General features: G+C 45.5%; 1 protein-coding gene and 1 long non-coding RNA gene across 6 annotated transcripts in view; one reads left to right on the plus strand and one right to left on the minus strand.

Annotated features, from left to right (window-relative positions):
- Nucleotides 1–11908, minus strand: part of UST (uronyl 2-sulfotransferase) — a 350943-nt gene extending 339035 nt beyond the window's left edge. For all 5 annotated transcript variants that reach the window (XM_070602965.1, XM_070602964.1, XM_070602961.1 and 2 more), the window contains exon 1: nt 11417–11908. In XM_070602965.1, coding sequence (XP_070459066.1) covers nt 11417–11663 — 247 coding nt within the window. In that variant the 5' untranslated portion in view covers nt 11664–11908. The remainder of the gene's footprint in view (nt 1–11416) is intronic.
- A 256-nt stretch (nt 11909–12164) lies between these two features.
- Nucleotides 12165–13604, plus strand: LOC139080767 (uncharacterized). Its single transcript, XR_011535518.1, has 2 exons — nt 12165–12467; nt 12753–13604. It is a non-coding gene; the product is annotated as an uncharacterized lncRNA (long non-coding RNA).
- The last annotated feature ends 336 nt before the right edge of the window (nt 13605–13940 follow it).

A 13940-nucleotide genomic window follows, 5' to 3' on the forward strand; every position in this document is an offset into this window, starting at 1 on the left:
AGCAGAACAGAATGCACAGTGCTATTTGCTGTGAACAGTGCAAGGCTTGCTGGCTGTGGTTCTGAGTGTCGAGAAGGGCATCTCAGTGGGCAGACCATCCAGTACAAATGTGGCTCCGAGAACTTTGCAAGACTTTTGAATTCAGGACCAGAGACAGGACTCCAGGGAGCCACCCTGGCTCCAGTCACCTGTCATCACCACAGAACAACGGTGGATGTGGCACAGCCATTCTCAACAGAAGAGAGTTCAGAAGACAGTCCCTTCTGCTGGTGACTCTCCTCCCAAAGTAGGCTCACAAACTGAGGGAATGGAAAATTCCTCAGTTCTACAGGCCCGTGAAGGGCCATATATACAGAGGAAAGTGATTAAGATGCATCAGGGATTGAAAATCACTTCCTCTTTTCATTTGCTTATTGGTTGGGATTCCTCCTGTCTGAAGCGCTTGCTCATATTCTTTGCCCATTTATCTCATGAATTTTCTTTTGCTCATTGATTTATTGATCTTTTATATATATGCATATTAATCCCATTTCCTAGAGAAACATCTGTCCCCAATCTGGGTCTCTTGGCTTTGTTTATGGGGTGTCATTGTTCAGAAGGTTTCCCTTGAATGTCGATTTCTTCTTTTATTGTTTTGCTTTCTGTGTCTCAAAGGGACCTCAGATGAGGAACTACTGGCAGATAGACCTATTTGTCTAGACAGGATTTACGCGCACGTGAATGTGGGGAGGTGGAGGCACGCCGGTCACCTTGATATCTTCAATTCTTTGAAAGACAATGAAGTCCAATAGACTATTCTATGTCGCTGCCGGAAGAACTAGCAGAAGTAGAAGGAAGCTACAAGGAAGTAGCTCGCCACACCGTAAAACCCTCTCTCAGCCGTTGGAGCTGTCCACACGGAAGGGAGGACCAGCGCCAGGCAGCTGGGCAGAGGTTGTGAGAATCTTTTCTCCCTACTTGTTTTCCTTCTTTCTTCCTATCACAGTGTTAGACTTTGAATTCTGGAAAGCCATGTCTTACACTGTTTCCTCTCTCTCTCTCTTTCTCTCTCTCTCCCTTCCTAGGGACATTCTGCCTCCCATATTTTCTGGATCAAGATTCTCCCCTTATTGCCCAGAGAGGCTGAAGCAAACCGGTGACATTGGGAAAGTGCTGCCAATTTTAATTAACACCAAAAAATAAAACAAAACAAAGCAAAAAAAAAAAACACTATGATTAAGACTTTGAAAAGGACAGCCTAAAATGTTTGTGCATGTTCTACTTGCCTAGTCACTCAACTCCTGCAATCTTATCAATAAGCATTTGGCTCCAAAGGAAACAGCCTTATATTTTCAGTTGCTCCAGTTAAATGGCTTCTTATCTTTTTGAACACATGAGTTGAACAGCAGACAGGATCTTAGAAAGCACCTAATTCTGGGGTTCTAAAGAGAAAAGAGGCACCATCCCCTGGGGCTGCATAGAAAAATCACCTAGAGAACTTCCTTAAAGAACCCCAAAGCCACTCCCATTCTCCCTCTCCTGGCCACTGGGACATATTCCCAGCAGGACCATCAAGGCCATAGGGGAGCACTGCTGCTGATGGGGTCCTCGGAAAGTAAAACAATTGGGAATCACGGACTTCATCAGACTTCTTCCTTTCAGAAGTGAAGAAACTTAATCCAGGAGGTTCCTGTGACTTAGCACTGGCCACTGAGCTATTTGGGGACCCATTCCAGGCTCAGGGCTAGTGCCCCTTCCTTCCATCAACCTGCACAGCTTTGCCTGACAGTTCTGCTCATCCACTGGGAAGGTCCTCACGTCAAACAGCCTCACATCAACGCAGGAAGCTCTGCACCGGAATTGCAAGGTCACGGTTTTCCTAGACAAAATTTAACTTTCTATTAAATATGTAAAATCACACTTGCTTTCCCCTTCTCAAGAAATTGGGTGACCAGCTATCCCGGATGGTAACGGCCTTATGGCTCTCACTTGTCCCGACACCCATTGGAGGCTGGGTAGGTCAAGGCAACATGAAGAAGCAGAGAATGGAAAATAGAAGCAAGCTCACCAGCCTGCTGGCAAAGACACGATCCGCGACTCTGGTTCACTGTTCTTGCCCTGACTTCCGATGGAAGGGAAGTGGGAACCACAGAAAAGAAAGTGGCCATACTAGTGGGCTTGGTAGTTCCACCATAAGTGGGAGAAGTTCCTGGAGCAGTCACAGTGTGTGCCTGGCATTGTGAGTGTTTGAAAGGACATGACTTACGATCTCGAGTTCTGTCCTAGAACAGCCAGATCCCAGAAAGGAAGCTGCACCATACTCCCTCTGCACAACTATTTTTATTTTGTGAATGCAGGGAAAAAAAAATGTGGATAAATTCAAAACAGAGGAGAGGAGGCTGTGCAAAGAATGTGCAAAGTCTGTAAAGACTGTTTCCAGGAAGCAGAAGACAGGATCGGAAGCAGGAAGGTTTGTGTGTGTAATTAACGGGGCAAGTGACTGGAGCTTGTCAGCTGGTGAAGAACCCTCGCCAATCTGAGGGTGAGGGAGACAGGATTAGCCACAAAAACACTAGGTTAGTAACTTCAAATTTCTTGGTTAGAATGGTTCTTTCAAATGGAAGCCAAGCCATGAGTGAATTTCCACTAGTACCTATGTTTGTATAAGTGTGTGCACAAGCATGTGCGTGCATGTAGACACGTGTATGTGTGCCAGAAGAAAAGGGAGTCTGAGAGAAACAAATAAGGCGAGAAAATTGACATTTGTTGAATTCAGGTGCCGAGCCTTGGGTGAGAGAAGTCCCCTAGAAAACAGCAATTATTAATCCCATCCTGTAGATCGAAACACCTGAGGTTCAGAGAAGTTAAGAAAATTGCCCAAGGACTCCAGCTAAGAAGTGGTAGCACAGTGATTCACACCCAAGTGTCTACTCTAAAACCATATTCTTCCTAATGTCTGATGCTCCTGGCCCACACAAGGCCTTTAATGAATATTTGCTGATTGAACTGACTGAACAAAAAAATTTACACGTTTCGGAATACTCTCATTTTGATTCTCATCAAGACTGTGAAAGTCATACTCAGTGACTAGAAAAAAATCGATGGTGTTTCCAGAAATGCAGTCCAGTTAAATAAACGCAAATGATTATTTAAATCGTCTATCAACAAACGAACGAAGAATTACTTAATCGAAGACCTGACTTAAGATTTCAGTATCTTTCATCAAACCAGAGTCAATGGGTTCCTGCATTGAGCCCTACTTTTATAGTCTATCATTTTGTGGTTCTAGGTTAAAATCTGTTCAGTCACTGTTTCAAAAACCACATCATCTTATGTATGGTCTCATCTCCTTTGAGACTCAAAGTCACCCTTGAAATGTACTAGCTAATTTAACACAAATTGCTACCTAAGGAAGATACTGCCCTAGAGAGAGAAATAAATTGCTATTCTGCAAACTCCCAAAACAACTGGTCTGGGGTTCAGGAAAATGACAAGAAACGAGAAGTTTGCCTTCTAGTTGTACGCAGCCAAGTCTCTAGCTTGACCTCAGGTATTTTTAGTTACAGGGAGAGTTCTATAAATGTAATTCCAAATCCCCACAGATAAGAGGTGGACAATTATCACCCTGCACAGAAGGAAATGTTTATAGAACTATATGTCACTGTGGTTTCAATATCTTTGCCTGGAGCACGTGCTTCAAATAGCCAGGAGGAGATGGGTGTAGACATCAGCTGAGCCTGAGTCGTTCCTGGCATCCCTTCGCACATTCTCTGCTTCACATAGAGACCAAACGAAGCAGGATATGGCACCCTAGCGGAGAACAGTCTGCTGAGCAAATATACTGAATCAACAGAGACTCCCTGGGGGCCTGTGCAGAGCGTCCAAGAAGGGTGTCAGAGTGGAGATGGAAAGTGCTGACTAAGCTTCCTGCTTTTGAGGAGCTTGCCCAGAAATGATCACAATGCAAAGGGAGAATGTGAAAACTTCAGAAGTGATCGTGAAATGAATACTAGAGGAGTTCAGAGACCATCATGGGAATTTGAGCTTCCTAAACCATCAGCACAGAGGTAATAACAGAAGCAAAGGCAGGCAGCAAGACAAGAAAAATGAGCTGGTAGCTGTCTTTGGGAAATTACAGACAACTCATTGTAAAACCTGAGACAGATAAAGGGGGACAGCACATGCTCAACACTGAACAGCTATCTGCCTCCCTGGGAATTTTTAATATGAGAGTGTTACAAATTAGTCAAATTGAGGCACTACCAGGCAGCATAGAATTGACTGTACCTACGTTAAAGCTTCTTATTTTGATAATATATATTTTTAAAACTTACTAAAAATTTCTAACACTTTTGGAAAAACAATTATTATTTCTTCCTAAAATTCCTGTTGTTTTGCCAAAGAGAAACATATATAGGAAATATTGGTCCTACATATTTGTCCTGTATATTATTCCACAATGTGAATAAAAAAGGAATTGCATATGAATTCCAATTCTATGAGAACACTCAAGATTTCCTTGGTAGCCTTGTCGTACATTGTAGAAGGAACACAATGTACTCAAACGTTTTCCCCTGCCCAGTTCATCAGCTCCATTCTAGTGACTAAACATAAAGACAAAAGATTCACATCCCTTGCATTATAATCTGCTGTTCAAAATTGGCTATGCTTAAATTCCACATGCAAGTCACAGTAATCTTTGTGACATCTGTAAAATTTATAAGCGCTAGCTATCCATGAATGTTCATACGTTAGAGCCAGACGCAGACAAAGTATCTACTATTCAAAGTAATCCACAGGTGTAAAACAAGACCCCCAAGATTCTTTGGAAGAGGACCTTGTTTTCAATCAATCGTCAGGAATTTATTTAGGTTTACTATATACCCAGACACTGTACTTAGCACTTCAAAAGTGGCTAAAGCATAAAATGAATTTCTTGCTCCTTGAGAAGGTGCACACTTATGATACAGAGAACAATACATAAAAGTATTGTGTGTCAGTCAGCATCATCTTTTGAAACTTCAAAATAAATAGCAAAATCGTATATCTGATAAGGTTCTCATATCCAGAATATATAAAGAACACTTAAAACTCAAAAACAAAAAGGCAATCCAATTCAAAAATGGGCAAAGGATATGAATAGACATTTTTCCAAAGAAGATATACAAATGGTCAATTAGCACATGAAAAGATGCTCAACATCATTAATCATTAAGGAAATGCAAATCAACGCACAGTAGGATACCACTTCACACCCATGAGGATGGCTATAATCAAAATAATGGGAATGACAAGTGTTGGTGAGGATGTAGAGAAACTGGAACTGTCGCACATTGCTGGTAGGGATGCACAATGGTGCAGGCGCTGTGCAACACAGCTTGACAGTTCCTCAATACCTTAAACATAGAATTACCATATGACCTGGCAATCCACTCCTAGGTATATACCCAAAAGAACAGAAAATAGGTGTTCAAACAAAAACTCGCATATAAGTGTTCATAGCAGCACTATGCACGATAGCCAAAAGATAGAAACAACCCAAATGTTGATCAATGGGTGAATGGATAAATAAAATGTGGTGTATCCATACAATGGAATATTTCCCAGCTATAAAAAGGAATGAAGTATGGACACATGCTACAACATGAATGAACCTTGAAAACAAGATGCTAAGTGAAAGAAGTCAATCACAAAAGACCACGTATTATATGACTTCATTTCTATGAAATGTCCAGAATAGGAAAATCCATAGAGACAGAAAGTAGATTAGTGGTTGTTTAGGGCTGGACAGATGGAGGAATAGTTGGGTGATAGCTAAAGAGTACAAGGTTTCTCTTTGTGGTGTTGAAAATGTTCTGAAACTGATTACAGCAGTAGTTCGCTTATCTATGAATATACTAAAAACTATTGAAAACCATTAAACTCTTAAAAACTTCAGATGAGTGAATTGTATGGTTTGAGAATATCTCAACAAAGCTGTTTGAAGAATTAATAGCATATACTGAAATACGCTTCATCTTGAATTTGCTTGCACAATAGTTGCTACATTCTTTTGACTTTTGCAAATAAGAATTTTTGGTGAAATGTTAGTGTTTCTGTCCCTATTTGTGATAAATAAAAGGGTTTATGTAGATCACTGCTTGCTTAAAGTTGAGTTTCTGTAACAAAAATAAATACAGGTAAGACAAAATTTATTTGTGGTCAAGTCTTCTTTCCAAAAAAAAAAAAAGGCAAGTGATAACTCCTAATAATTCTAGCAGCTGCAGTGTTGCAAATAAGATGGCTTTTCATTGTCCATCACTGATACCCTTCAGTACAGCTGCAGGGCAAGCTACAGTTTCTGCTCCTGCAGCTTCCCTCTGGGGAAGCAAAAGACACTATTTCTTTGGGGGCTCCAAAAGCTTGACCTCTCAAATACAAAACCAACTAGTGTTTTAAAGCTGGATAGATGACAGGGAATTTGAAGAAAGACAGTATCCAGATAATACATATTTATATGTATTTTTAAACAATTCATACTGAGACGAGTCTACATTAAGAACAGTTTACAAGACAGGATGCTTTTCACCCTTCATGCTGTGTTTACAGAAGTCTGCCATAATGGAATTCCATTTTCTCTCCTTCTTCTAACACAGTGCTCCTTACTGTGTCCTCAACCAACCCTATAAGATAAATTTGCAGCTCTGAACAAGAATATCATTTTCTTTTTATGTCAACAATTTCTATTGATAACATCATATTTTATGCATTCATTTCCTAGATTGCTGTCTGCGGCCTGGAGTACTATATTTAAACCCCACGTGACATACAGAAGAAAAATTAAATTTGGCTTTTAAGGTTTAGAGAAATTATTTTCTAACAGACCTGAACTTCTATTTTCACATTTTCCTTTAAATTCATTTAAACATGGAGAATTTCAAATTCAATAAAGTTATATCCTTTTCTCTCTCATTTTTTTGAGTCAAAATTGCCATGCTCATATATAACACATATAAAGACTGGCAATTCTGAAAAGTAAAGGAGTATATCTCCATTTAAAGTTGTATAAATTAAAAATAGAAAGGAAGAGATATCAACTTGAGATTAATCCAACGAATTTAGTTCCCATAAACGCTAAGTCGCATATCCAGGATTTGATGATAAATCATTAGAGTTTGCCAGTTGTATAAGATCGGTAGTAGGCCATCTGGCTTATTCCCTTTACATCAGTGTAACGAGTGTTATTCCAAGCTTTTGATATTTCCACAGCTCACAAGCAACGAGGCTACTGGCAGAGGCCGCATCATAACCTAATTTTGGGGGGAGATTTTATTTGATTTTTGTTTGTTTTCCATACAAACGGAAGTCTGAAAGCCACTGCAAAAAAAAAAAAAAAAAGAATAATTTCACTGATTTGGAAAGACTGAGGTCTCCAAATTTAAGTACAGAAATTTGCTATATTCATCTATTTACCCCATTCTATCTTTGTCTTCTCCTCCCTCCACCCATTTCAAGGAGGAAAAAGATCAAGACAACAGTTATCCGCACAAAATTCTCCTCCTCCTGACTTACTGTCCTTTTTTTTTCAAATTTGTTACAGCAGAAAGTATCTTTAAGGAGACTTTGCCCTTCCCCGAACTGACTAGAAAGAAGGAACTGTTTGAACCAGCTCCCGTGGGAAGAGAAGCATCATTATTGACTCCCTTTACCCTTCCTCCTTCACACTACTCTTTCTGGCTGTCCCGATTCACCCCATTCCATGCATCTCCTAATCCCAGAACGTCTAAAGCCAGCTGGGGCTGCAGCTGTTGGCTGGTCTTTCCCTTGAAATAATGGGGCTTAAGCAGTAAAGCAGATGCATTTTTAAAAGTTGAAATTAAAAAAATGAAACCATGTACATCACCTTCAAAATACTTTATAAATCTCTTCTCTCTCTCATCCCCCCTCTTTCTCTCAAATACGCAGGAAGCTTCCTGAAAGCAATGATTTGCTCTAGAACGATGGTTCTCGAACTTTAGCCTGCATGAGAATCACCTGGACGATTTGCTAACACACAGATTGCTGGGTCCCACACCCAGAAGCTTTCATTCAGCAGGTCTGGGATGAGACCTGAGAATGTGCATTTGTAGCAAGTTTCCAGGTGATGCTGAAGCTGCAGGTCCACGGACCACACATTAAGAACTACTAGCCCAGACAAAGAACAATTACTAAAAAATGAAAGAAAGATCAGGAATTTAAGATTCCAGTTCACATCACCTCCCATTGTATGGCTCTGGGGGTTCTGGGGGGTCAGGTTCCCTTGTCTGTGGAAACAGATGGGGGAGACAGATAAAGGACGGTGGAGTGAAGAGCAGCCCAGCTGCTTGAATCATCTCCCTTCTCCGCTGGCCCCTCGAGATACTCAGAGGAAAAGTATCAAGAAAAGGAAAGTGAAATTATGGAAATAAAGACGGTCATTTTTAGCCAATCAGCACTTTAGATTCCCACTTGCGTCTTGGCTGTCTGTCCATTTTCTCTCTTAAACGGCTCACGGTGCGATGCAATGGGGACCTGAATCACACAGATTTGGGTTCAAGTCTTGCCTCACTTCCTGTGTGTCCATCAGCAAGTCCGCAAACCTCTTTGCCCTCATTTCTCCCATATCAAAAATGGGAATAGCAATGGAACCTACCTATAATATTGCTATTTGCATACAATTTCGTTCTGCATGTGCACTGACTGGTACATGCACAACAAGTGTTAGCTTGTACTGTGAATGGTCATATCTCTTGGCTTTCCTGTGAGAATATTCAATATGTTAAATAGCACACCAGCTATTTGATACAATTGGTTCAGTCATTACTTCAACAATATTTATCGAGCAGCTACTGTGTGTCAGATCTATAATATTATACAAGTATATGAAAACAATATCCTGTCGAGAAAAATGTTTGCTATAAATATTATTTTGATTTGGGAAGTTTCAACTTTATATGAACTTACATTTAAGAAAAATACTTCCCTCCAAAATTGGCTAACTAGGGAAACTGAGAGGATGTGCTTACTAACCACACATTTTGTTTTGACAGACACCAAAAAATAGAATAGAGGGAACAAGGGGAAACCAATTCTGCACATACCTTGGCCTTAAATTATTAAGGGTGTATTTTAGACCCTCCTGGAGACCACAAGCCCACTTTTCCTGAACATCATTATATTTATGTAACAAAACAACAGGGAACAAATTTGGCCAAGGGCATCCTATTTTCAGTTCACATGATGTCATTTTTTTAACCCATCATGTTGGTCAGAAACTCAATGATGAATTACTCTCAGGAGCCATGTTCAGTCCTTCCGCTCTTCTCCATTCCTTGAGCAAAGGCTGTGAATTCACTCTTCTGCCAAGTAGAACGTAGCAGCCCTCGTTTTTTGAAATAGATACTGAAAGCACTACATTCTGTATACCACGTGTATTTGACTGAATTTCCAAAAGATTAACATGATAGATGTGGGAGTTTCTTGATTTTATCCTCAGTAGTGCCTTTGCTCTCTCCTCCTCCCAGGTTTTCAGGTCCCCAAGAAGGGAATCGGGACCACAATGTTTTAAGAGCTGAGTGGAGGCTCAGAGACAATCTAGTCCAGCCTCTAATTTTACCCATGAAAAAGCTGAGAACCATGAAGTTTGGGTGCCCTACGAAGCCAAGTGCTCTTGGAGACACTGAATTTCATGTCTTCATTCCCATTGGCTGTATTTTCCCTACACCACTGGCCTCCATTTTTGCTTAAAAGGAGCTTCAACAAAGAATTCACTATCAGATATTACGGAGAAAGACCGCTGAGCTTCCACACCACTTACCTCCCTATGCCAGTTAACAGGAATTGGTGGTGGTGGTAAAAATAGGCACCTTTGTGGCAGGAGCAGGTGTCTGAGAGCCTATGAAGCTATGAGACTCCAAAATACAGAACTCAGGGAAAGAAGAGATTTGACTCCCTAATAAAAGTGCATATTACCCCAAATCCTCTAAGAAGCCAGATGCCAAGGACTGTACTTTGCAAATCTACTTGGGCAATATTTTCCTTTAATTTTCCCTAAAGCATCTTACAAAACCAGAGTTCCCAAAGTTTCTACTGAAACAGAACTGTCACTTTTAACCTCTGAGCTTCTCTCCATGGAAAAAGCATTATTTTATCTGCTTTCACATTTCAAAAGGCTCTAACACATTTGTCGCTTTGCTGAAGTGGTTTTTTTCTTCGAAAACGGTCTGCTCTCCAGACCTGTGGCTTCTGCGACAGAAGGGACTTTCGTGGGTGAGCCTGGCAGCCTCCAGCCGGCCGGAGGCATTTAGTAGTCTATTCTGGTTTCCGCGCTTCAAGGCTCCCTTCGCGCGCCCGCTCCGGTCCTGCAGATGCAGGATGTCTGCTGGGCGGCTCAGGTTTATCACCTCGGACGTTTGAAAGAAGCTGGAGCGATCCCAACCTCTCCCGGTGCCCCTGCAAGACCTATTCTGCCCACAGACTGGCGAGAGAGCTGCATCCTCCCTTAGCCAGGGCGCGCGAGCCAGCATCGCACCGGGGACCTGGGCGCGCGCTCCCGGGCCCTGGCACCGCTCGCTCCTCGAGCCGGGACCAAGGAGCTGCGGGTCACGCCCTCTCTCCGGGACCGCTCTTTTCTCTCTCCGCACATCCTCTTCCTTACCTCTACTAAAAACAGGCGGCTTCGCTCCAAATAAACCAAGAACACCACCCCCAAAAAGTTCTGACTTGAAACACACACAGCGCAGAGAATCGTTGGGGCGGCGACACTGCTGGCCAGGCTGACCTGCGCCCTCGGAGAGCCGCAGACCCCGGGGGCAGCCTGCTCCCCGCGTTCCACTGGGTGCAGGCGGCGGGGTGTGCAGGGGCTGCCAGAGGACAAGCCAGCTCAGGGACAGCGCGCAGCCTGAAAAGTACCCCTGCGCCGCCCAGGCCGGCGGGCAGGAGGGGTCTTGCGGGGCAGAATTGGCAGAACCTTCCGTGGAGAGAAGCTAACATCCCCCCCGCCCCCTCGTGCACGACACGGAGTGCTGGACAGGACAGGACTATGGTCACTAACAATGCCCTGGAGGAGGCTGTCCCTTCCCCTCGCCTCGCCGCGCACTGCCAGGCCTGAATAGACGCAGTTGTACACACGCACAAACACACACGCCTGCACTCCGCCCCCGATGGGGTGGAGGAGGCGGGGAAGGTATGCAGTGCTCCGCCCCGGGGTACCTGCCCGGCTCGGCAACCCAGCGGCGCCCCCGCCTCGGTGCGGACAGACGGACGCGCGGGAGGAAGCAGGCTCTCCCGGCCGCAGCCCCGATGCTCCGGGGCGTCCCACCTGGGGAGGCTCGGGGCGGCGGCGCGCGGTGGGAACACCAGAAGTCCCCGGCGCGTCCCCTCTCCCCCCGCACAACTTCGCGCGGCCGGCGCCGCCCTCGCGCCTGCCTCCCTTCCTTACCCAAATACTGCCGCAGGTCGAGCAGGAAGCGAGGGGGTCCCCCGCTGAGCTGATAGAAGAGCGAGCCCAGGCAGAAGACCAGCAGGGTGGCCATGCAGAAACCGTAGTCCCGGAGGGAGAAGCGCAGGAAAGGCAGCAGGGAGACCCGGCGCTTCCAGCTGCCCAGGCCGGCAGGGGCGCCCCCCAGAGGGGCCCCATGGGGCCAGGGATCCGCGCCGCCGCCGGGATGCTGCTGCTTCTTCTTCATCGCCTGCTCCGCCGCCTCGCACAGCCTGCCCGTGCCAGGAAAAGGTCACCCATCCGCCTGCGAGGAGGAGAGCCGGGCCGGCCGGCGGCACATGGGCAGGGCCGCGCGGAGGGCAGCCGGGTGGGGGCGGGGAGGGGCCGAAGTTGCCGGGCTCAGGAGACTTTCCTCGGCATGGTCCCCGCCGCCGCGGCCCGAGCGGCCGAGGTGCCCGGCCCCGGCTCGGGGGCGCTGCCCGCGCCCGGCCCGCGCCCGCTAGCGCCCCCGCGCCCCGCGCCCCGCCGCGCCTCGGGCTCGCTCGCGGCCGCCGGGGCTCGCCTCCAGCGCCAGCGTGGACCCCCCGGCTTTGTGTCTGTCGGTCTCGGCGTGTTTTGTCCCGGTTCAGGCTCCTCTAAAAAACGGCAGGGAGGAACAGGAGGCGGACACCATCCCCTCGCTCCACCTCCTTGACAGGGGTTTTCCTCCTTCTCCTCTCTCCTCCCTCCCGCTCTCCGCCGGGTCTCCGGGTTTCTCTCGGGTGTCACGTTACTGCCTCTGCCCGGGGAGGGGGGAGTGCGGGGAGAGGGGCGGCGATTATTCGCAACAAGGAAGAAAGTTTCTGGGTGTTTTTTTCCTTCCCCCTTTCTCTCCAGTCTGGCCTCCGTTCCTGCGCCACCAGCGACCTCTTGGGGGCCCCGCAGACTTCCCTCTCGTAAACAGTCACCGGCAGGAAGGAGCACGACTTCTTTTACTCTATTTTTTTTTTTGCATTTCAGAAACTTGATTCTCCTTCTCTATCCCAAGCTGCTTCCAAAAGGCCGATAAAAGGTACTTGGATATAGGTTTCAAGAGTTTGCTGAGATGGTCTAAGAGCAAGCGGTGTACGTGATAATTAAACCAACCGCTCCTCGCCCCGTCTCCCTGGAAGAGAAACAGAAGAGGATGCTTTCTTCTTGCTGGCCCTGGCCGTCCAGCTACGCATCCACGTAGCGACCGGAGAGGCAGGGGGTGGGAGAGGTCCAGAGCGGACTCAAGGAGGTCATTCTGCTAGCAGAAATGAAGGGGAAAGAGCCCTTTCATACCCATTTCATCCCTGCCTCCCTTCTTTCCAAGAGAATCTTCTGGACCTAAAAGAGGACCTCCGGGCAGAAAGGCTGCATCGAACAGATCCGCTGGCGGGATGGGTGATGCGCGAAAGAGCTGCTCGCACCAGCACACTCTCAGGAAGAATAATTCATTGGTGTATACACAGGCTGTACCACCTCAGGCTCAAGTGACTTGCCCAAGGTCACGGAGCTACCAGGAGTCGGGTTAGGAGCCACTCAAATCTCTTTGACCCTGAAGCCCACTATACAAACCACTGCACGGTATTATCACCCAGCCCGGGCCCTTTCCCTCATAATTTTCATGAAGATTGGAGAATGAGTTATAACTTATTTTTAGCCCAGGCCACCTTGAGGAAGGAAACCTCAATTTCTGGTGCCTCTCGTCTCTGGCTCCCTACTTGCTCTGTACGTTCTGGTAGCTGACAACAGGATGAAAGGAAGAATGGGGAGTCAGCTACAGCTATGTTTCTGTGACTGTACTTCTGAAAACCTTCATAAAGTTGGGTGTCTGAAGAATTTTCTATGGAAAACTAGGAAATAGGTTCCTGAGATTAAGAACTTACAATGTAAGAATAATATGGTTTAGCTAAAATCCATGCATGAGCATCTCTGGTTTCTGATTTGAAACCAATGAAGAAGACACATCGATCCTAAGCTGGGGAGAATTATAGATGGGGTGGGTGGTGTCACACATCCACACACACACACTCACACGTGCATGCTCACAAATTCTACTTCCCAATTTTATGTTGCCCTAGCCTGCCTTCTCTGGTAGAGGAAGGCTGCTTCCCAAGAGAAGAAAAGTCCCTTTGTTCTGCCCCAGAAAATCCTAAATAGAGTGTTAATGGTTTGTTTCACATTTATTGCGTGGATCTGAAATTTGTTGGATTAATATGCACATTTTAGAAATATGAATGCTCCTGAGAGAATTAAGCCCATCCGTCACTGCCCGTTAATGTGAATTACTTTAATCAGCACTGAGTAGCCCGGAATAGGCTCCCAATTAATAATTTTTGAGTTAATGAAGAGCGGCTAGGAGAGGGCGGAGCAAAGCAATTTTCCTAATGTTTCCGAGACCACCTTTGACAAATGGGACGTGTACTGGAGGCTTGGCCCTGTGAGCGGAATGTTTTTCGTTAGATGTAACGTAGTGTGGGAGATCCTGTCTGTGCTCACAAGGCCTGCCTGGGATCTA

The sequence above is a fragment of the Equus przewalskii genome, chromosome 32, assembly GCF_037783145.1.
Source record: "Equus przewalskii isolate Varuska chromosome 32, EquPr2, whole genome shotgun sequence".
Taxonomy (NCBI): domain Eukaryota; kingdom Metazoa; phylum Chordata; class Mammalia; order Perissodactyla; family Equidae; genus Equus; species Equus przewalskii.